This window comes from Octopus sinensis, linkage group LG10 (genome assembly GCF_006345805.1).
Source record: "Octopus sinensis linkage group LG10, ASM634580v1, whole genome shotgun sequence".
NCBI classification, from domain to species: domain Eukaryota; kingdom Metazoa; phylum Mollusca; class Cephalopoda; order Octopoda; family Octopodidae; genus Octopus; species Octopus sinensis.
The window spans coordinates 43996676-44020990 of record NC_043006.1 but is presented as its reverse complement, the minus strand read 5'-3'; the positions used below and the strand labels follow the sequence as shown (position 1 = coordinate 44020990).

At 35.0% G+C, this 24315-nt stretch overlaps 1 protein-coding gene across 11 annotated transcripts in view; it reads left to right on the top strand.

Moving 5' to 3' along the window:
• Positions 1 to 24315, top strand: part of LOC115216522 (misshapen-like kinase 1) — an 835290-nt gene that overhangs the window by 311308 nt on the left and 499667 nt on the right. For 8 of the 11 annotated variants that reach the window (XM_036506597.1, XM_029785962.2, XM_029785961.2 and 5 more), the window contains 2 exons: positions 17993 to 18051; positions 21401 to 21466. In XM_036506597.1, the coding sequence (XP_036362490.1) occupies positions 17993 to 18051; positions 21401 to 21466 (125 nt within the window). The remainder of the gene's footprint in view (positions 1 to 17992; positions 18052 to 21400; positions 21467 to 24315) is intronic. The other 3 variants (XM_029785970.2, XM_036506598.1, XM_029785968.2) reach the window with 1 other exon arrangement.

The window sequence follows — 24315 nt, the reverse complement described above, 5'->3', positions numbered from 1 at the left end:
CCTTTGGTTCTCAATAAGCTTATGTGCCATATGAAAAATTTGAATCCTTCTATTGTTCCACTTTCTCCTTTTTTTTTTTACTGTTATTACATAAACCTCTTGCATAAATTGTCTCGGCTTAATCTAAGATGATGGTTAAAGCGAAAAAGAGAACATAATAATTGTTAGCTGTCAAACTTGGACTATAATCATTGGATGAATGTTTTAGTTTACACTAATGGCATAGATTATATGTGTGTGTGTGTGTGTGTGTGAGTGATCATCATCATCATCATCATCATCATTACTACTATCTTATGTCTGTTATCCATGCTTGCATGGATTGAACGAGCCTTCTCCTACATAACATCTTGCCACTTGTGGTCCTCTGTCATCTTCTTCATGAAGTTTACTATTTGAGATTAGCCTTCATCACATTTTCCCATATCTTCCCTAGTCTTTTTCCTGACTCAGGGTCCTTCCAGTCCGATCACTTGCCACTTCTTTTCCTTCATATGCATCACACGTCTTCTTCCCAGTACGTCTGATTCCTCTTGTATCCAGCTTTTCTCTCAGCTTACTTGTCCTTCTCCATCATTCACCTTCAGACTGATATTTAATTTGCAACAAAACATACTAGTCTCATTTCTTTCCCCATTTTTTTGGACCTTAAAGCACCCACTACACTCACAGAGTGGTTGGCGTTAGGAAGGGCATCCAGCTGTAGAAACACTGCCAGATCAGACTGGGCCTGGTGCAGCCTTCTGGCTTCCCAGACCCCAATTGAACCGTCCAACCCGTGCTAGCATGGAAAGCGGACGTTAAACGATGATGATGATGTTGATTACCAGGTAACATCCATAATAACATTGTAAAGAATAGTATTTTGAAATAGTCCCACTATCAAGGCCTAGCATGCAATTTATTTATTTATTTTGTAATTTAGCCTCTGAGATGCCTCAATTCTGATAATGACTTTGTTTGGAATGGATAGACTACAGCAAACAACAATTATCTGAGACAGTGAAAATATTGAGAATAGATGGACAGAAAGATTGGGATCTCTGGATTGAAAAGTTCTTAGAATCCTCTAATTCTCTAAGCCATATTAACTTTTTTTCTGATGTTGTTACAGTTACTTCACCCACACAAACATTGATTGTGTGTGTGTGTGTGTGTGTGTGTGTATCTACCCCACCCCAAGCACAGAGTCATTATTATTTTGATGTCCATTTTCCATGCTGGTTGGGTTTGACAAGATTTGGTGAGTTCCAAGGCCATGTCAAGCTGCAGTGTCAACTTTGGTATGGTTTCTATGACTGGACGCTCTTCCTAACGCAAATCAGTTTACAGAGTGTACTGGGTGCCTTTTTTCGTGTGCCACCAATGCTAGTGAGGTTGCTGTGTAAACTTGCAGAACAAGAATAGAAGAGGCAAAAAAGTAAAGGTTTCCCACTAAGAAGATGTGGTCTGAGTAGTGGAGGTCTCTCTCTCTCTCTCTCTCTCTCTCTCTCTCTCTCATATGTGTGTGTGTGTGTGTGTATTAAAAGGCTTTGTTGTCTGTAAATATTATTTATGCTTTCGGGTAACCAAATGACACAGGGTTGCGCTGGTGTAAAAGTTGAGCTGATGTAGTTGGTGCAGTGAGACATGTAGCGTGTGTATGCATGTTTGTGAGCTTGCGCACACGTGCACATGTACTTATTGACAGTTTGGCTCACTCTGTTTTTTTTCTCTCCCTCTCTATTTCTAACACACACACACCCTCTCTCTTCCACTTTCTCTCTTTCCCTATCTCTAAGTGGATATTCAATTGTTTTCAAATGTAGCTTTGCAGCAAATTGTCCTTTTTTTCATCATTCATCTCCCTCTCTCTCTCTCTTTTTTTTCCCCTCCTTTTCATTTTGTTCAAAACTGACAATACGATATACGTTATTTATAAACATTGGATAAAGTGAAACCTGTTGCAACAAGCTGAAGCCAAACACAACTTTCAGTTAAAATGAGCGCATCACGCTCAAGTCTGAAAAAAAAAGTAATCAAAATACAAAATTAACATTCAATTCTCTTATTGTTAAATTATATAGTATAGTCAGTAAAAAGAAACATTAATACCGAGTTCTTTTCAGAATATATGTATACATATATCCTTGTGTGTGTGTGTGTGTGTGTGCGATGGTACATATATATACAGACATATGCCTTATATAAAATACACACACGCATACACAGAACCCCTCATGATTGTAGTGATGATGGTGATCAACGTTTTTTAAAATCAACATCTTGAAGCTTGCATGGGTCGGATAAATTGTTGAAGCAGTTTCTTCTACAGACAGATGGTCTTCTTGTTATTGATCTTCACCTGTTTCCATGTAAGGTAATATTTCCCTGTCTCTTTTGAATGATGGGCAGTTCGGTGGCCAGGCATATTTTTACAGAGGATTGTAAAGAAACTATACACTGTTTGCATGACACTGAGATTAAATCTGGATCCTCTATGGTGCAGAATTTCACGATGCTAATAATAACGATGCACACAAAAAACTAAGATACCTTCATATATTCTGTACGATAGATAAGCAAATATGATTTTAGAGCCAGCAAGAGAACGTCTACATGGTTAATTGACTCATTAGAAATGGCAGTCAAATCTCTCTCAACCCACATCTTAACATCTTATGAAGAAAAATGTATTGGATAATATAGTCATAGTGACACTATGTCTAAAAAAGAATGGAAAAGTCAGTGGTGGAATGCTTTTGATCATAAGTTTTCTCGATCAGAGCTGACTCATACCTTAACAACAACAACAACAACAACAGCAACAATAGTAACAAGCAGTGCAAGATATGCAGCATATTGTGTTGTGTTGGGCTTAATTGTTTGACAAAATTTGTGACTTTAGCCATCCCATCATTATTTGTGGGGTTTAGATCTTTCACCACACTGTTTCCATACTGGCATAAGTTGGATGGCATGACAGAATCCAGCAAGCCACAGGGCTGCATTGAATTCCAACATCAGTTTTGGTATGGCCTCTACAGCTGGATGTCCTTCCTAACACTAACCTCTTCCTAGTATGTACCAGGTGCTTTTCTTGGGCCACCAGCACTAGTGAGGTGGCTGAGTAGTTTACAAGGCAGGAGAAGAGCAGGAAAAAGAAAAAGCTTCCTTGACTAAGTAGGAGGGAGGGTTAAAGAGTGGGAGGTGGTTTTAGACCAGATGTTGAGAGGCTAAAGTGAAATAGAAGGACAGCTGCAGGTGTCTTGCTACTATAGTGAAGATGCATGACCACCCTGCATTATATAAGGTTGTGTGACGGTGGTTGAGAAGTTAAGATGATAGTGAGGTGGGTGCCAGAGCAAACCCACAAAGTACAAGAAGGTGAAAGTTAGAGAGGGTGCGGGCAATGGATCAGTGGAGGGGGTAGTTTCATAAGTGCATGAGGGTAGAGTGACAGATGGTTGGAGATGGGGGTAGGGGTGAATGTAAGGAGTGATGAACAAAGATGAAGGGGTAAGATGGGAGAGAAAGATGTGGCTCAGGGAGGATAGATCAAGAAGCAGGGGATTGTGCAATATATAAGAGTGGGTTATCATTTTAGAGATGCTGAACTGTTTCCTAAAGAAAGATTAATCTGTGGCATGGAGCAGATTGAGTGATTATACAGAAGACAATTCATTGAATTTTTTCAAATGACTGCAGCTTTTGTGCCTTGTGTCTCATTGGTTCGAAGGAAAATTTGACTTATGTTGAACTGCAGGCTATTCTTTTTCATTTGCTACATTTCAGCATGAAATGTTCCTAATTAACAGAGCTGCTGTTCAAGGTCTTAATGTTGTCTTTTGTGATGCCATGAAATATCTTTTTGGATTTGCGCTGGAGGCGCTTACTGAGAATTAATTTACTATAAAATAATTCCTTCAGAAATCTGTGATCATAAAACCAGATATGTTCAACCCACTGCATATTATATTTGACGAAGCAAACTTTCATATTCAGACAAGCTGCTCTTTCTTGTACTTCTGTTTTTCACGTAAAAGATTTCCAGCGGGTATGGCTGTGTGGTTCTAGAAGTGTGCTTCCCAATCATATGATTTCAGGTTCAGTTTACTTCCATTGCCATGGGTTGTCCAAATCCTTGTGAGTGTATTTGGTAGACAGAAACTGAAGGAAACCTGTCGTGTATGTCGCTCCTTGTCCTGACTTCCCTTGATTCTTGCAAATGGATGTCGTTCATTTCCAATATTCTGTGAAAACATGTCTGGCTATGTGGAAATATTATCTTGTTTGGAAACATGTTAGAGTTGGTGATGGAAGGGTGTTCAGCTATAGAAAATTCACCTGTTAAGGCGTCATGGTGGCAGAAATGTTAGCATGCTGGGTGAAATGCTTAGTGGTATTTCGTCTGCAGTTACGTTCTAAGTTCAAATTCCGCCGAGGTTAACTTTGCCTTTCATCCTTTCAAGGTCGATAAATTAAGTACCAGTTATGCACTGGGGACGATGTAATTGACTTAATCCCTTTGACTGTCCTTGTTTGTCCCCTCTGTGTTTAGCCCCTTGTGGGCAATAAAGAAATAAGAAAATTCACTTGTCCAAGTTATGCAAACATGGAAAAGTGAACATTAAAAAAATAATATTGTTGATGTTTAGAAACGTCTGGTAAAAATCCTTTCAAGTGTTTTTTGACACAAGGATCCACGTCGAAGATGAATATAAACTAGGATGTGATGACACGAGCATTGCAGATGCAAAACTTGGTGGGAAGTTTCAACTTCCTGTCTGACCAGAGAGTGGATGGGTGTGAGAGGTCAGAGGGAGGAGGGAATGTTGGCTTTGTAGAAAGATTGATGATGGCTTCTGTTGTTGTTGTTGTTGTGGTGGTGGTTTCAGTACATGTAGGTCCAGTGTCATCTCTCCTTATGCATGCAGCGTTGCCCAATGAGAGAGATGTGCGAGTGTCACAAAGATGAGATTACTGGATAAGTCCAAAGATATCCCTGCTTGAGCGATATGGTAGACAGAGAAAATTGGAAAAGATTCGCTATCTTCCAGAATTCGAACAGGAGCATGTAGACAAATGCGTGATAGAAAAATAAGTGATGGAAAAGATAGTCTGGGGAAAAGGTATCAAGAAGCTGGAAAGGCAGCAGATATAGGTAGAAAAATTGAGAACATATTTAGGCGAGAGACTCAAATATTATGCCTCACATGCTCCATCACTTTTTCATTGTTTTGCCATGCTATCATGGCTGGGATGGTCCTCTCCAGCATTTATATGTCATCAATCATCATGGTCTCCTGTCATCCCCTCTATGAAGTTCAAAACCCTGAGGTCAGTTTGCATCACTCCTTTCATCTTATGTGTTCCTTGCCCTTCCATTTCCATAGGTTCCATCCATTTGGAATGGCTTACACTACTACATCATGTGTGAGCGTACACACACACACACACACACACACACATTTATGTATTTGTTAAAACTTTTCCTTCCTTTTTCCTTTCACATTCATTGTTTAATATGCATTTGTATGCGTGTATAATATACATACATATAAGTATGTATAAAAACATACACATATAAGCATTTGTGTGTGTGTGTGTGTGTGTATATATATATATATATATATATATATATATATATATATATATATATATATATAATATATATATATATATATATATATATATATATATATGTATTTGCATTTGTGTGTGTATAATATATATATATATTTGCATTTGTGTGTGTATATATAGATATATCCATATATAGTCTATAAACACACTGCATCTAGATGTGTGCATGAGTGAATATGTTTGTGTGTGTGTGATGTATTAATAGCTCAATCAGAAAGATTTTACTTGTCAATTTTCTCTCTCCTCATCGGATTTAAGTATTTTAATTGAAAGGTTTTAAAAACAGTTTTTTTTTTTTTAAAAAAAGATCTACTTTTTCTTTTTTTTTTTAAACTTTAAATTTAATACTTGCTATAATTTTTAGAAACTCATTCCAGATCTGAAGACTTAAATATGCAGATAAATAAAATATTCTAAAACTGTATTCATTACTAACATCTATATTTTTATTCCTCTCATAAAATTGATTTCCTTATTCTCAACTTTACATCTTTCACTATAAATAGTTTATTCATTTCATTTTGCAACTCATTGCGACATTACGACTCTTTTAGTGTTTTTGCTTTTATTAAAAGGGGTTTTTAACTAATACAAACAGGATAAATTTTCTGTCATTACAAATTGTGAAAATCAAGAATTCATAAGAAAAACTAGTAATTTAGATTGTTATTGTAGTGGCATTGAAGTACCATTAAATAGATATTATCTCCAGTCAAATTTACCTCGTGCTTACTATCAGCGTAAAATCTAATGGATATAATTCTAAGTGATTTCAAATCAAATACTATCGAAGAAAAGAAACCTTGTAACTACATTTTAAAATGGTGTCAGTTAATGACAGTTAAAATTATGATGTGCGAGGTATTTAGCGACAACAACATTATCTTGCTGACAAAAATACAATTAAAGTTTTACTGGAAGTAGTTCTTATGAAAATTTCAATTTCATTATCTTAAAGGCTGAAATGTTATTTTAGTTCGTGTGCTTGCTAGGAGCGAGTTGTTGATGGTTTGCTTGCCTTGGTTGAAAAAGGTAGTCAGTTCAAGTTGTTGTGCTTTTTTTATTATTATTATTATTATTATTATTATTATTATTATTATTATTTTGTTTTACAGATAAAAAAATATCTCAAGGTTGGATATATTGTGTTGACATATTTAACTTTTGGTGAAGACATGTGACTCAGTGGTTAGATTATTCAGCTCACGATTGTTAGGTTATAAGTTCGATTCCTTATGGTGCATTGTCTTCTTGAGTAAGACACTTTATTTTACATTGTTCTAGCTGGCAAAAATGAGTTGTACCTGTAATTAAAAAGCCCATTCTTGTCATATTCTGTGTCATATTCTGAGTCTCCCTGCGAACTACCTTAAGGGTACATCAGCTTCATATCTCAATTAAGTTACATATCTGGAACTTCTGAGATTAGTTGTTGCTAGAATAGTACTCCATCAATTGGATAACCACCATCATCATCATCAGCATCAACATCATCGTCATTTAATGTCTACTTTCCATGCTGGCATGGGTTGGACAGTTTGACTGAGGACTGCTAAGCCAGGAGGCTACACCAGGCTCTAATCTGATCTGGCAAAGTTTCTACAGCTGGATGCCCTTCCTAATGCCAACTACTCTGAGAGTGCAGTTGGGTGCTTTTTATGTGCCATTGGCATGGAGGGACAGTTAGGCAACACTAGCATCAACCATGCTTGGATGGTGCTTTTTATGTGCCACTAATGGGAGCCAGTCAAGTGACACTGGCACCAACCACTCTCGAATAGTGCTTTTTATACGCCATTGTCATGGGAGCCAGTAAGGTGACACTGGCATCAACCACCCTCGAATGGTGCTTTTTATGTGCCACCGGCATGATTTGAAGGAAATTTTCATGAACCCACTAGTCCACTTTATTCTTTAGTTGTTTTACAAGTGTCATATTTTTCACATATAGCCTCAAATTATTATTTGATATGATGTCCTGTAGCATTAGCTTGCCTGGAAATTGGAGAGCTTTTAGGACAAAGAGGTGTCTTGGCATTAAAATCTTCATCTGATATATGTATATATATATATGTGCATAGTACAAGACGCAGCTGCATTGAGATAGACAGTTAATGCATTTATATGGTATCTGCTTCAAGGGTATAAGTAGGCAACGCAAAGAGAAATCGAAAGAAGGCCTAGGAAAGCCTGGAAGAATCCAGTTACTGAAAGAGAAAAATAAACAGATCAATCCCAGTATGCAGCTGGTGCTTGCGGGGTGGGGGGAATGATAAATTAAGTACCAGTTGTGTACTGGGGTCGATCTAATCGACTGGCACCCTCCCTCAAAATTTCAGGCCTTGTGCCTAGAATAGAAAAGTATATTTATCTATCATACCTGTTATTTATCTTGAGTTTTGAGAATCCCAACATTCAACACTTTGCAGTCTTACTCTCTCGCCTTCCTAAGTCTTTCCATTTGCACATCTCTGATCAGATATCTCCAGAGTGTAGCATTTCCATTTAACTCTGTTCTGGAATTATATTTCCATAGTTCTTTGACTCTTCCCAGTTTAACCTCGGTTTATTAAGGTAGGCGTAATCAGAACGGATTTCTAATTTGTTTCTTTTTATGATGCAAATGAATGCGGTTCTCAAGAAGTGTGGTGCACGTTTGTTCCATGGAGATGTCTCCATGAAGTACTTTAATTTGTACCAATCTAAAGATACATCATTGTGAATCATTCTATCTTTTACTTGTTTTGGTCATTGGACTGTGGCCATGCTGGGGTATTGCCTTAAAGGGTTTTAGCTGAACAAATAGACCCCCCCCCTGCATGAATATTTTTAAAAAATCCTGGTGCTTATTCTGTCAGTCTCTTAAGCTGAACTGCTAGGTTACACTTGGATGTAAACAAACCAATACTAGTTGTCAAGCAGTTGTGGGGGACAAATAAACACACACGTATGTGTGTATACAGGGTGGCCCAAAAGTAGGTTTACATTTATCACATAGGCACTTTAAATTTCTTTTAAAACATGTTATTACATTTAGATTTCTAATATGATAACCTGAGCCTGAATGAGCTAAGTTTCTGTTAGAAGCCTGCAAAGCTTTAAGTCTCATGGAGTTGAACCAAACTTTTAGATAATAATAATAATAATAATATAATAATAATAATATAATAATAATAATTCCCTAAAATTTGAAATAGGAAGAATTTGGAGCATTCGAACAGTAAAGATCATGTCTATAATAATTGGTGCTTTGGGGACAGTAAGCCAAGATATAGACAAGTGATTGAAGGAGATTGAAATAGAATGCCCGGTAGAGCTCCTACAGGAAGTTTGTCCTTTAGGAACAAGGATTTTCAGGAGGGTTCTAAGCACTTGAAAGACTCCTGAAAACTTGTAGATGCCTAAGGTTACAGGTAGTAAAAGGCAGCGAGCTGGCAGAAGCAGTAGCATGCTGGGGGAAATGCGTAGCCATATTTTGGCTGCCGTTACGTTCTGAGTTCAAATTCCACCGAAGTCGACTTTGCCTTTCATCCTTTGGGGGTTGATAAATTAAGTACCAGTTACGCACTGGGGTCGATGTAATCGACTTAATTCGTTTGTCTGTCTTTGTTTGACCTCTCTGTGTTTAGCCCCTTGTGGGTAGTAAAGAAATAGGTTACAGGTAGTAACCTACTATCCACATAATCCCTACCAGGAATAAGACCAAATCTGAGACAAACCAAAATTATAACATACATACATACATGCATGAGTTTCTTTCAGTTTGTGTTTACCAAATCTGCTCATAAGGCTTTGGCCAGCCTGGGGCTATAGTATGACACTTGCCCAAGGTACCATGCAGTGGGACTGAACCCAGAACCATGTGGTTGTGAAGCAAACTTCTTACCACCTAGCACGACTGCTTCTATAAAGGTGACTTGTTTTGCAACTTAGATTAGTTTCTGGATTACCAAGCATTCAATTATTTACTATTTGGCTCAAACACTTATGTAACTTTTCTCAAGAATGCTATTATATTGTATATAAGAGTTTATTTTAGGCATGAGATTTGCCATTCTATAATGATTTTTCAAAAAGCAACAAACATTTACACGCATACTATAGTTTCAACTTTAAGATTCTTTACATTCTGTTTAGAATTTATTTCCTGCAGTTCTGATCAATATCAATGAAATATGTTTACATTTATCAAATTTATTATCAACAGCTTCCACTTTCACTGCACTCACCCAATATTCAGAAATATTTTTGAATTATAGAAATTCCATCTTGCCTTTATGGAATTGAAGTGAAAGCTGAAATTTTCCTTAACATCTCAATATTTTCAGCTGAGGTGTTGCTGCTGCTGCTGTTGTTGTTGTTATTGCTGATCATCATCATCATCATCTCTTCCACTTCTTCTTCTTCTTCTTCTTCTTTCACTTCTTCCTCTTCTACTTCCACTTCTTCATTCACTTCTTCTTCTACTTCCACTTCTTCTTCTTCTGCCCTCTTCCTCTCCTCTTCTTCACCTCCTTCTCCTCCTCTTCTCCTCGTAAAAAGTAATACATTAGGAAGCGTATTGCAACACTAAAACATACACCGTACTCTGGCAGAATCTTCTGCCTGTTGTAACAGAAAGAAAGCCCCTACTAGAATTTATCATCCATAGTGTGCTGAACATTTGTTCGCTGTCAATTTCCAACATGCAATAGTTTTGTCACCTGTTTTACAACAACATGTCAAGAAATGATAAGTTGCTTAATATATATTTTCTTCATAGTGAAACTAACTGTAAGCATTGCAGGGGTTTTAGACTGAGTTCATCATATTTCTACAGAACTTGGAACATCTGCTTTTTGTTGCTTTGAAGAAAGCCATCGCCAATTTATCTCGGTGAAGATGTTGGCTTTTGCTGTTAGCCATTACTGGAGAACATACGTATTACATCCATTGGTTACCACATTGAATTCAAGTACTTTCATTCTTTTATCTTTTACCTGCTTCAGTCACTGGACTATGGCCATGCTGGAGCACGACCTTCAAACAAACTGACTCCAGTACTTATTTTCAAGTCTAGTGCTTGTCCCATTATTCTTGTTTGCTAAACTGCTAAATCGTGGGAATATAAACAAACTAGCACCAGTTGTCAAATGGTGGTGGGGTAGAGAGTCACAAACACACACAACACACACACACACACACACACACACACACACTATTTCTGTCTACTGAATTCACTCAGGGCTATAGTAGAAGATACATGCAGTGGGATTGAACCTAAAGCCTCATAGTTGCAAAACAAGCTTCTTAACCGCACAGCCATACCAATTCTTATATTTTTTAATACTTTGTTAGCCACAGGAGTGGCTGTGTAGTAAGTAGCTTGCTTACCAACCACATGGTTCCGGGTTCATTCCCACTGCGTAGCACCTTGGGCAAGTGTCTACTACTATAGCCTCGGGCCGACCAAAGCCATGTGAGTGGATTTGGTAGATGGAAACTGAAAGAAGCCCGTCGTATATATGTATACATATGTATATTTATGTGCGTTTATATGTTTGTGTGTCTGTGTTTGTCCCCTCAACATGGCTTGACAACTGATGGTAGTGTGTTTATGTCCCTGTAATTTAGCGGTTCGGCAAAAGAAACCAATAGAATAAGTACTAGGCTTAAAAAGAATAAGTCCTGAGGTCGATTTGCTCAACTAAAGGCAGTGCTCCAGCATGGCCGCATTCAAATGACTGAAACAAATAAAAGAGTAAAAGAGTTATAAAGATTGTGCTCATATTTTTCTGGTATGTTTCTTCATTTGTTAGTACTACTTAGAACAGCCGAAACTTTCGGAAACCAGTGATTTGATAAACTATTCAAAATATTCCTCTTCCCTTTAGATCTTAGATTTTCTTCTTCCATTTCTCCTGCAGATCTATCTTATTATTTTTAATCCTATTATGTACATTGTAGTTTTTAAAGAACTACTGATGCTAAAACAATGGTAAATTGTAACCCCTAAAAGAACAAGAATTCTGAGTATTAAATATTTTCATATCAAGTAGATTTTATCATAATGGCATCTTTTTGTTGGAGCTAGTTGGTGTCTTGTACCTCCACCACTAAAGTGCCATTGACTCAGTCATCTCTGTCTCTGACTGCCTCTCTCTCTCTCTCTCTCTCTCTCTCTCACCTTTGTTTTGTCCAATCCTCTACACAGGCCCTGCATTAACCAGTTCTTTCTCCCTAGAAAGAAGTGGTTAATGCAGACCCCTGGAATCCTTTGGCTACTTATGTCTTTCCCCCATCAGCTTTAACAGAACATTAATGGCATCAAGCTCACTGACCTTAGAGGATCTGCAAAGGTTATGAGCACAACTGTTTCCTCCAGACTCTGTAAGAAAATATATTCTAGATTTGGCTGTGTGATTAAAAAGCTCACATTGCAAACCACGTGGTTTGGGTTTCAAGTCACATATCTAGTGAATGAATTTGGGCCAGTCAGTGCCTTGTGAATGAATTTGGAAGAGATAAACTGTGGAAGCCCATTGGGTGTGTGTTTTTTCTTTGTGTTTCTGTTTGTCCACCAGCACTGCTTGACAACCAGTATTAGTTTGTTTATGTCCCTGTAACTTAGTAGTCCAGCAAGAGAGACAACTAGAATAAATACTGGGGTTGATTGATTGACTAAATCCTTGAAAGGGCATCACAGCATGGCTGCTGTCCATTGACTGAAACGAGTAAAAGGTACAAATTTCTAAGAATAAAAATGTACCGAGTGAGTTAAGTGAACTGATAAGCAATGAATTCAGTTGGAATTCGGTTTAAAACTGCATGCACTTTGTTCAGAAACCTTTTATCTAAGCAATTTATTGTTATTTTGAGACAGTCTCAACATAAATTATCCTCAATATAAGTATTTCCCTGTGTTTTAGTGGATTTTAGAGTAATTTCGATATTTATAAATAAGAGAGATGAATCGAAATAACATTCATATATATTAATTACAGAGGTATTTCATTGTTGAAGGCAAAATAGAAAGTTTTGTTTGGTAGAAATCTAAAATTTGAATGCACAAGATTTGAAACATAATAATTCTGTGCAGTTTTATTGAAAGCTTTTAGATTAAGTTATTTTTTCTTCTCTTCTTCTATGTTACTATGGAGATTAGCTGAACACTTTTTAAAGATATTTATAAGACAAGTTTTGTAGGTATAATATAATACCTGAAATAATCAAGGTTTTAGAGATGTAATTAAAGAGAAACATGCATAAATATGTTGATTTTCTTAACTTCTGTCCTATTTCATTTGCTGTTTGCAGATGTTATATTATAAACAACTTAAATGAAAATACATGTTAATTGGTAACTAGTCTTTGCTAAGAGTCTGAAATATTCTGTTCCATTTCACTTGCCAGCTAAAACCAATAATATACAAAATTGATACAATGATGATTTTATTAGCTTCTATATTTGATTTTGTACCATTTCTTGAGATATTGTTGACCCTCATAAAAACCCATTACTAGAATTCATTTCCTCTGGCTACGAACTCTAAAATGTTATTGGGAACCTTATGTTACTATACTACATGACAATATTCCATTAATATTTCGGATTGGGACTGAGTAAAGTGGAACCTCTCTTGTATACACGCTCTTGCTTTCCTTTACTTGTTGTTGTTAAGAGAATGTTATACATCAGCTGTTTTATAGATAAAACACAGAAGCTGTCAGTTCATTCTATATCCATAAAATTTTAACTGTAATATGATTTTCTTAGGTGCCGAGCTGGCCAAATTGTTGGCATGCTTGGTGAAATGCTTAGCAATATTTCATGTCTTTACATTCTGAGTTCAAATTCTGCTGAGGTCGACTTTGCTTTCTATCCTTTCAGGGTCAATAAAATAAGTACCAGTTGAGCCCTGGGGTCGATGTAATCGACTTAACTACTCCTGAGTATGAGTATAAAAACTGCATTCCTCTGTCAAGCCAGTGTGGCCAAGTAGGCTCATCAAATCAGTATGATCTCAAACTCAGATTCATGGCCCACACACACTCGACCATGGTTGGTGGAGAGAGCATGCGGAGGCCCTCATCCTGCAGTTGACTGAACATGAGCAATCCAGTCCAATGATTGTTTTGATATGAATTTTTCTTAATCCTTTTATTATCAGGCCTTGAAAGTTAGTTGCCTATTTTCTCCTTGTTCTCCATGGGTATTTCCTGACTACATCTCAACTATATCGCTTAGCTAATCTTATAACCTCTGTTGTCATTGTCTGAATGCAAACTCAAAATTATTCCCCCCCCCCCCAGGTTTGATTCCATTCAAAAAATGAATCATTGGTACATATAGCTACTCTACTTTCCAGCATTCAAAAACACTCTCACTTTCTTGCAGTTAAAATTTGCATAATTTTAGTCAATTTGAAATTTGTAATTTCCTTCCTTTCCATTTTATTTTATTTTAATCTCCAAATTCAAACTTAGCTGTAATTAATTTATTTGTTGCATGTGTCCAGTAAAATTCTAAGATGAATTATGTATTAGTCCAGAGTTCAAGAATTAAAACAGCTTTCTTTTTCCTATTAATGCAAATCCTATTTTTAAAGGATAAAGTATTTTTTAATTTGTTGATTTTTCTTCTTTTGTTTTTAATTATAAAATTGCTTAAATGTGTCCGTTCTTATGAGACAAAATAGATTTCCACTAAACAGTATTTCTATAAATGGAAAGAATATGAAGAAATATATAAAATTGTTATTGAAATGAATTTGCTCTATAAATAAAAGCAGGAAAAAAAAAACCCAAATGAAAAACCAAAAAAATAACAAAATAGCAAAAGAACAAACACTGACATATTTAAGGTTGTTGTGTTGAGGTGTAGGAAAGTTTCCTGCCACAAGATTTGTCACATACAGTAAATTGAAAAGAAAATATGATAGTTTGTAATTAATGTCAGCGAGCAGAACAAATAAGTAAAACACAAAAAAAGGGAGAAGCTAATTTAGTGTTGTGGTTGACATAAAAGCATCATATTCAAAAAGTTAAGCCTAACCTGGTTGGTTTACTAATTGCAAATGTTATACTAATGGGGATTAAATGAAATATAACATTAAAATCCGTTTAATTATGAATGTCCCCTCCCCAACATCTGCGTGAGTTATTAAAGTAGAGATTTATGTCTTCTGTCTGAATTTTCAATTTAGTATTATCACTGGAGGTTCTTTCAGATTTAATAGTTTCACTGACAAGTACTCTAACCTTAGACTTGTTTAACTGTAACATTCTTCTCTCTGCTCTCATCTCTATAATCATTTATTTGGTCAAGATACAAGCATGGTGCTTATTGAATATTTGTGTTTAGCTTTTGAAATATAGACTTATTCCAATATTTCATAGTCCCTATGTTTAGCTCTTGATTTGGTTGTTGTGGTTGCCTCAGACGATGTCACATTAACAGAATGGTTTCAACATGACTTAACTTGAAACTTCTGGAGAACTTGGTCATGAGGAATGTTCCTCGAGCAAGTTTTGGTTCATGCAATTTACATTCTGTTCAGAGTATGACCCCTCGATGAAAACGCTGTTCTTTTGAACCCACTAGATTAGTTAGATTTGCCTGTCAACACAGCCCCAAATGTATAATAGGATTGAGATGAAATTGCATAGACTTGTGTAACATTCTGTTAAAGGAAAGATTATACAGATTAACTAGCTAACTCCCATTTCTAATACCAACCATAGAGTTAATAATCTTTCACTGCTACAAAGATTGTCTAACAATATTCTGTAGGCTGTCAACATAGCTTAATATGTAAGATGTTATTTTGTTGGGGAGAGAAAAAAAAATTATTTCCATCATTCACTAGAGTTTCAATATAAATTTTCAATTTAATGTGAATAATTTTCTGAATCAGTCTCTGCTCTAGATTTGTGTTAGGTAGTAATACTTATATAATGGATTTGCAAGTTTATAAACAACTCATTCTGAGAAAGAGACATTTGGTCCTTTCTCTATTTTTCAAATGTTTAAATAAAGCTTGTACAGCTGATAGTGTACATCACAACACATTCACCTACCTCTTACGTAAGATTGTTCTATAGAAATCTTTTCATCACGGAATTTTCTATATTTTAATTCTAATAACTCACCACAGTGTAGTATATGTTGCATGCTGAACAACATAAGAATTGAATCCAATTTATTTCAGTTAATCTCAGATAAAATGGATAATTGATCTTGTACTGTGGTACAATGCCGATGGAGAATGTGAATAGCCAGTTCAAATTCCACCTCGATCAACAAGATCTTAGATCTTTTCAAGGTTTACAAAATAAATGTCAGTGGTCTATTGTATAATATACTTGAGTAGTTTACTTGAAACTTGCTGCAGTGTTTATATGGTTTAAAGGTTAGGGACTCAGTCGCAAAGTAGACTTTAAGTTTTCAATTGGATGTAAATTTTCATATATAAACAGACAGATAACATTACTACCTGTGGCATAATAAATATAAGCCTGATAGTTATTCTTTGCTTCTGGGTAAATACATACAGAAGATTTTTCTATTAAAAATGACTGCTGTTACTATGATGATGTTGAATTTTCATTTATTCACAAGTGTACACCAGTTATTTATATATTTTTCTTCATTTTAAATGCTTTCTTCGTTCTAGTATAGTTTGTTAATTGACCTCACATGATCAAATTGTTTAAAAATGGCACATAACCCAACGTAGTTAGTGACTTCAAGTACTGTGGGTCTTATTTACTGAGAGTAAGAAAATCTGGACATGCAAGAAATAAGCTTGAAGTGCTTATAACAAACTTCACATTTGGCAATCAAATAAATATTTAAAAGTTTATAAATTTTCATTTTATTTGTATATTGTTTTCTTTCACACTTTTTTATACACTTATGACTCTAGACACAATCATGTTATTAAAAACTTTGCTTTGCAACCATGTTGTTTAGAGCTCAGACCTACTTACCTGGACACTGTCCAGGTGCTTTCAGTTACAGTTGCAGACAGGCTAGTGTTTTGTGAGTGAAATTTGATAGCGGAACATTAGAAGTCCATTGTGTGTGTGTGTGTGTGTGTGTGTGCAGTAATTGTAAGCAAAAGTCACCAGTCATACAAATGGTTCATTTGTTTACAATTCTCTGAGAAAACCATGTCCAGGTCGTTTATTGTTTGATAGACTAGAAGAAATACTATTTTCCTGGAAACAGGTGAGATATTGGTGACAAGAATAACATCCTGTTGTAGTAAAAAAAAAAAAAAATCTGCTTCATCAAAGTTTTGTCAGACCCATGCAAGCCTGGAAAAGTGGGCATTACAATAATGTTGATAATAGTCCCATCTTGATTTCTGCTTTTCTCAGCATTAATTTAATGCCCAGTTTAAAACCAAATTGAAAACAAGAAATCACAACTGTTTTAAATTAATTCAAAATAACTTGTTATATGGTTATTTTATTAATTAAACTTTGGTGATAAAAAGGCCCCCCCCACCCTCCAAAATGCTACATACCGTTTCACTATGGTAAAGATTAAACACACATTTTTGTATTTTTATTATTTTTAGCAGTGTCTTTATAAATCAAGCACCAAAGTTATTATCTTATTTGTGTTGCATTCAATCAAATTATCTAATCATGGTTCTAACCAAGTCTAGAATCAAATGAGACAGGCCAAGACTAGACCATTCCAGATGAAAAGTTCTACCATCAAATGAAATATTCATTGCTTAAACGCTTTTATTTTGGCAATCATCTGCTTAGCTGTATTTCATTTTCGCTCCATTAGCTACGAGATTTCATTTATACACACACACACACATGATATCACCCATCTTTGTGTGTGGACACACATGCACACACTTTTTTCTTTCAGTGTTAGCAGTCATTTTTGTGAAGTTCTTGGTTTGTATACTTTGGAATTATTTCAGTTTGATGGAGTTCACACATGTTACTTATTTTTGCTGGAGAGAAGAAATGTAAAAAAAAAAAAGAAAAAAAAAAAAAGAAATCAAAGTGTGTTATTCGAGCCCAACAAGTTTGATAATATTTCTTGATACTCGCTGTTTACTTTCATATGGATAAATAGATATTGTTTCGATTCTCATTTTTAGGAAATATATTTCTGTTATTGTTTTGTTTCTTCTTTCTATATATGTTTAGCAATATTGTATATAAATAATTATAGCCCTCACCATTTGTGTGTAAGCACAAAGGAAAAATTCGTAACTTTTCTTTTCTCTTCAATTTTCAATCCTGTATCTGAAATATATATATATTGAAAGTTCTATTTTTTATGTTATGTTTTATTTTATTTATCAATTTTTAAAAATCTTATGATCTCTCTCTTTCTCTTTAACCATTTCAGACCAAGCAACTATAATCCAGACACTTTAGAAACTTTGTCATCTATGGTTATACATGAAGGTAAGACATGTTTTTAAAATTCACCTTCTCTATGTAAGTCGTGTCCTTTTGCTACCATCATTGTGACAGATGGAAATAATAATAATGATGATGATAATAATAATAATAATAATTTTTGGCACAGGGTTAGCAGTTTTTGAGGGAAGAAGCCAGTCGATTACATCAACACCAAAAGGATGAATGGCAAAGTTGACCTTGGCAGTATTTGAACTTAGAATGGAAAGCAAGATGAAATGCCACGAAGCATTTTGTCTGGCATGCTAATGGTTCTGCCAGCTTACTACATTAATAATAATAATAATTATAGTAATGATAACAATCATAATTTTAAATTTTTGCACAAGGTCAGCTGTATTAGGGATAAGGGGGAGTCAGTGTAATTGACTTCTTTGCTAAACTTCTACTTATTTATTGACCCTTTAAAAGGATGAAAGTCAAAGCTGACCTCAGCAGTGTTTCAACTTAGAACGTAAAGAAATGCTGCTAAGTATGCTGACACTTCTGCCAGCTTGCCACCTTGATGTTGCTGATGATAATAATGATAATAATAATAATTGATAAATGGTGGATTTTCAAATTTTGATATAAGGCCAGCAATTTTTAGTGGTGGTGGTGGTGGTGGTGGGGCAGTCGATTATATTGACCCCAGTGCTTAACTGGTACCTAATTTACCGACACTGAATGGATGAAAGGCAAAGTCGACCTTGGTGGTATTTGAACCTCAGAGTGCAAAGAGCTGGAAGAAATGCGGCTTAGCATTGCGTCTGACGTGCTGACAATTTTGCCATCTCACTGCCTGAATATTAATAATAATGATAATAATAATAGTAATAATAATAATGACAACAATAACATAATAAAGACATTGAACAAACAAAAACACTGATGCAGCTACTTGCTTTTACAAGCAAATTTGCACGCTTCACTTCTTAGTGTTGTTATATTATTTATTTATTCATTTATTATTATTATTATTATTATTATTATTATTATTATTATTATTATTGTTGTTGTTGTTGTTGTTTTGCTCTTCAAAATTAGATTTAATTTCTCTTTCATATTAAGAGTGTTTTGTGTGTGTATGTGTGTGTGTGTGTGTATGTGTGTGTGTGTGTGTGTCTGTGTATCATCTGTTAATTTGTGTATGCTTGTTTGATATTCGTTGTACGTTTGTGTGGCCAAACTTGAACGACTTGCTAATGCAATTTATGCACTTTCTTTTCTTTGTGATATATGCACTGTTTTGAGTGTTGTTGGTTCTCCTTCAGAGTGGTTGCACAATGTAGAAAGTGCTGTTTCTTCTTTATCATTCCAGCTTTTGGTTGCGCTATATATATATATATATAATATATATATATATATATATATATATATACACATATATATATACACATATATATATATATATGTGTGTGTGTGTGTGTGTGTGTGTATGTATATATATGCATCTGTATGTGTGTATATACATGTGGTAAGTGAATGTGTGTGTGTGTATAACATTCTTTTTCACATGTTTTATTTAACTTAAAACTGTGTACACACATGTTTGTTTGAATGCTTGAAGTACATTCTTGAAATGTTATCTCTTTATTACAGGTGCCTCTGTGTGTGTGTGTGTGCGCGCGCGCGGGCACGTGCGAATGTGTGTTTATGTGTGTATTGCAGTTATATAAATGTATGCAGCTGTATGTCTTAGTGTGTATGAAATGTATATTTGTTCTACTTACACTTAGCATTAGGTTTGTGTTAGCTCTCATGCTTGATTTCTCTTCCCCCATTGTTGTGTGTATCTCTGTGAGTATATGATGTATGTGTACTTAGACAGATAGAAAAATATTTGATCTGTTGTCTGACCTGTGCATATTTTCTCATTTGCAATGTTTTCTCTCCTTAATTTGCATCCTTCTACCATTACAGCTTACCAAAAATGCCTTGTGACTTCCACCGTCTTTATCGATTCACTCAAATTTCTTTCCTAATTCAATAAGTGATTTCCTCTCTCCTTCCCACCAAAATATATACAGAAGCAAGTATCTTCCAATGCTCCGTTGAAGATTATTCACCATTATATGTATTTTTTCAGGAGGTTCACTTAAACATCACCTAGTTAAGATGCTTATCCCAAAGGCACTCAACTACTAGGGTTATAGAACTGCTATTAAATTAACTTCTCTATCCTCTAAATTTGCCACATTAAAATGTTATGTCTTCAACTACTGCCCCTCACCCATAGAAATTCATAGAAATTCTTTCAAATTTATATCACACCATCTACCCTTCCATTCCTGTCTATTTCAATTTGCTTGTCTTCATTTTGTTATCATTTTTTTTTCTTGCAAAAAGAAGAGGAAAAAAAACAATAAACAAAGCTTCAATTTATAATTTTGGGAAGAAGAAATTTCTTCATACTTTCTTTTGGCCATTTTTATGATTCCTTTGCAACTTCATTCTGGCTTAATTTTATTTATATATATATTTATTTATTGTTTATTATTAAATCTCAAAAGTGAACATGAGCAAAATTTTTCATTTTGGGGAGAAAAATAAATGAACAAAACAAAAAGAAAAAAGAAAGTTCTTTGTTTCATTTTTGCAAAGATGAAATAATACATTTTCTGAACTTTCTTATATCATTTCCAGTATTTCTTTATAATAAATGGTTCCCTACTTCCCAAGCTGTCTTCTCAGATTTCAGTTCACTTTTAATCAATGTAATTTGGAGGGAAAAATGAGGGATGAATGTAAGAAGATATTACAATGATTCCATAACAACAGTGTCTCTGCATTACTGTCGATGGTAAAAATGATTATGTAAAATGATCCATAAATTAGATTAATACTTGTTGTTGTTGAAAATGATCCCTGAATTACAGAGGAATTCCTGCTTGCTGTTGATTATCTTTCCATTCATCTCAAATTATAACGAAAATAATTAAATAAATCAGTAAATAAATGAAATTCGACAACAATGGCAACCAGCGCCTCAACAACAGAACATTTTCAATGTAGAGATATCCTGAATATCTTATTTCATTAATTAGTTATTTAGAAAAAAAATTACCAGTAGATAGAGCATTGTTACCTATGTATGCAAATGATACTTATACATACATTGCGCACATGCACGCACGTGCATACACACGTACTCGTGTGTATTTACATACACTTTTCATAATAATCAGTACCTGTTTAAGCTGTTGATTATTTCCTCTTCCTCCTGTCCGTGTGCGTGCAGTACTATTTCCTTTCTCCTCTCCCCTCTCTTCCTAATTATTTTTTTTCTAATGAGATAACCTTAGTTTTAGAGTCAGCATTTTCTGTTGCTTTATGTAGATTTATATTTTTGTAGCCACTCCTGCCAGAAATTCTCGGCCTCCTTCTTTTCAAATGCAAAAGAGTCATGCGGAAAGTACAGGTTTGTGGGAGTTTCAATTTTACTTAACTTCCTCCCTGTAGAATCTGTGTTAGTAAAATGCATTGTTCCTGTTGCTAGTCAACTTTTGCACCAACCTTCTCCAGGTTAACCATCCCCTTCTCACTAGTAATTTTAACTTTAAAAAAAAAAAAATTTTAAATGTGGAATGTCTTTTTGTCTTGGATTTAATTTTAGTACTAACTTATTTATGTTGTCCTATTATTTGTTGTTCAAATTACCCATCAATCTCTACTCTACTCTCTTGCCCTATCCCCCCTCTTCCATCTCTCATTAATGGTCTCTTCTGTGCAGTGAAAATCTTCACCTCATAACTAAACCACTAGCAACCAAATCTTTCGCAAACCACACTGTCCTGTTTTGGAAATTACTAAAAGGAGGGCATTTGAATAATACAGTGAAGGGTACATTATGTGGGGAAAGGTAGGGGATGGGGAGGGACGGAAAGATGGGATGGCCACTATTGGAACCACTGAATCAAAGTTGATTCATTGGTAGACAGCAACAACCACGTGGTCTAGAGCATATATTTTTTTGTCCTTATAGAAAATGAAAATTTCTTACTTCTGTCATTTAATTTCATTTGGATGTTTTCCAATAAGTTCAATCTACTGACTTCTCCCTGAATAGCAATAATAATAATAATAATAATTGTAATAATAATTCATTATTTTATTCCCAGTTTATTTTCTTGTAGATTGAGATAATTTTATTTCCATTATACATGCTAGCATTGTGTATGTGTGTGTGTTCATGTATATGTGTGTGTGTGTGTATATATATATATATATATAACAAATTTGAACACATTACAACAGATTATAATTCAAAAATTTCATATCCTATAGAACTGCTTTCTGAAACAGCTAAGAAATTAGACTAAAATTTTATCCAAGAAATTGAAAGTATATCTGAATGTACTGCTTTCTTGTGTCTGGAATTGATTATTTCAAAGACCACCAAGAATGATAGAGCAGACTCTACAATCTTGCTGACCCTTCGACGAAAAATCACAGAACTCCTTCTTAATCCTTTAGCATTCAGAGTACCCTGTCAAATGTAATGCTTATTTATTCATTTTGTTTTGAATTATGCATTATCATGTAGCTCCACAATTTGTCTATGTTTAGAATGACTTTGTAGGGTAGGTGTAAGAGGCCAGATTTGTCCATTTTTTACTACAAAACAGGTAGAATAGTTGGACTGGATATGGCTGGTTTAAATGCTACTGGGTTAAAAACCCATCCGCCACCCTTATTTTAATAGGACATGAAATGAAACAAATGAAACAATAGGACATGAAATGAAACAATGTTGAAGAGAGAATCTTTTCATATACAAAAGCAAAAGCATATAAATTATATTTGTGTAGAGTCATATTTAACATGTCTATGTGTATTTGGATGTAAGATGGCCTTCCACTGTGGAAGTAGTCCTGGAAGAAGAATTTTCTCATAGACGACTTGTGTGAAAAATACATATTGGACTGTGAATGAACTTATGGAATGCATGCATTTCTGCGTCATTTCGTTTTGTCAGCAATGCACACCAAGTCTGTCAAGAACATAGTTAATGCACTCAAACGTGCTAAATATGACTTTACATGAATGCTGCTTTAGTCTTTTATTCTTTTACTTGTCTCAGTCATTTGACTGTGGCCATACTGGAGCATCACCTTTAGTTGAACAAATCGACCCCAGGACTTATTTTTTGGAAAGCCTGGTACTTGTTCTGTTGGTCTCTTTTTGCCGAACTGCTCAGTGATGGGGTCATAAACACACCAACATCGGTTGTCATGCGATGGTGGTGGGGGGGACAAACAAAGACAGACAGAAATAACAAATACATACATGCATACATACATACGTACGTACGTACGTAGTTAAGGACTCTGCCCTGCAGAAGAATTCAATATGGACGCCTACTACATTGATTATTCTATGAAAAACATACCTATACCATCAAGGGATCTATACTCTGAGAAACTGTTGGAGAAAATTACAAGGAGCATTTTTCCGATGGCTGGATAACTGAAGAGATGGCGGCGTGGGTTTCTGTACCGACATCTGAAACTCAGAGTTTTATCATGGCTACTGAATAAGTGTCACATATTATATTTGCAGATATATATATATATATGTATACACATACATACATACAATGGGCTTCTTTCAGTTTCCATCTGCCAAATCCACTCACAAGGCTTTGGTTGGCCTGAGGCTATAGTAAAAGACACTTGCCCAAGGTACCACACAGTGGGACTGAACCTGGAACCATGTAGTTGGGAAGCCAGCTTCTTCCCACACAGCCATGCCTGCGCATATTTTTTTTATAAAATGTTTTTTATTTCAGTACAAATATTTCAACAACAAAATTTTTTTTCCCCCCACCTCTCAACTTAGTTGAAATTGATTGGTTTAGAAGATCTTCTAAAGCCATTTTAGTTTTCAATTCAGAGTACTTTTGTATAATTTGATGAAGTCCAACTAATCCTATTTATTTCTATATATCTTCATCATATTTTTGATTTTGTTTCTAGTTTATACGAACAACTCTTCTACACTGTTCCTTGTTTCTTTCATCACCTTACTTGTTATATTATTCATTCCTTCGCTGTTGATATTTCGGTTCTCATAGTCTCTCCACTTGACTAATCTTTTGTACAATTTTACTTTTCTGTACAAACCTCCTTAATCCTCTCCAACTTCTTATCGTCAGTTTTTTTGAATGTCCTTTTCTATTCTATAGAGATAAACTAAAACTTAAATCACATTACAGTTGTATTTTTGCATTACTTTTTAGGTTCTAAACAGCATTCAGCTATTCTAATT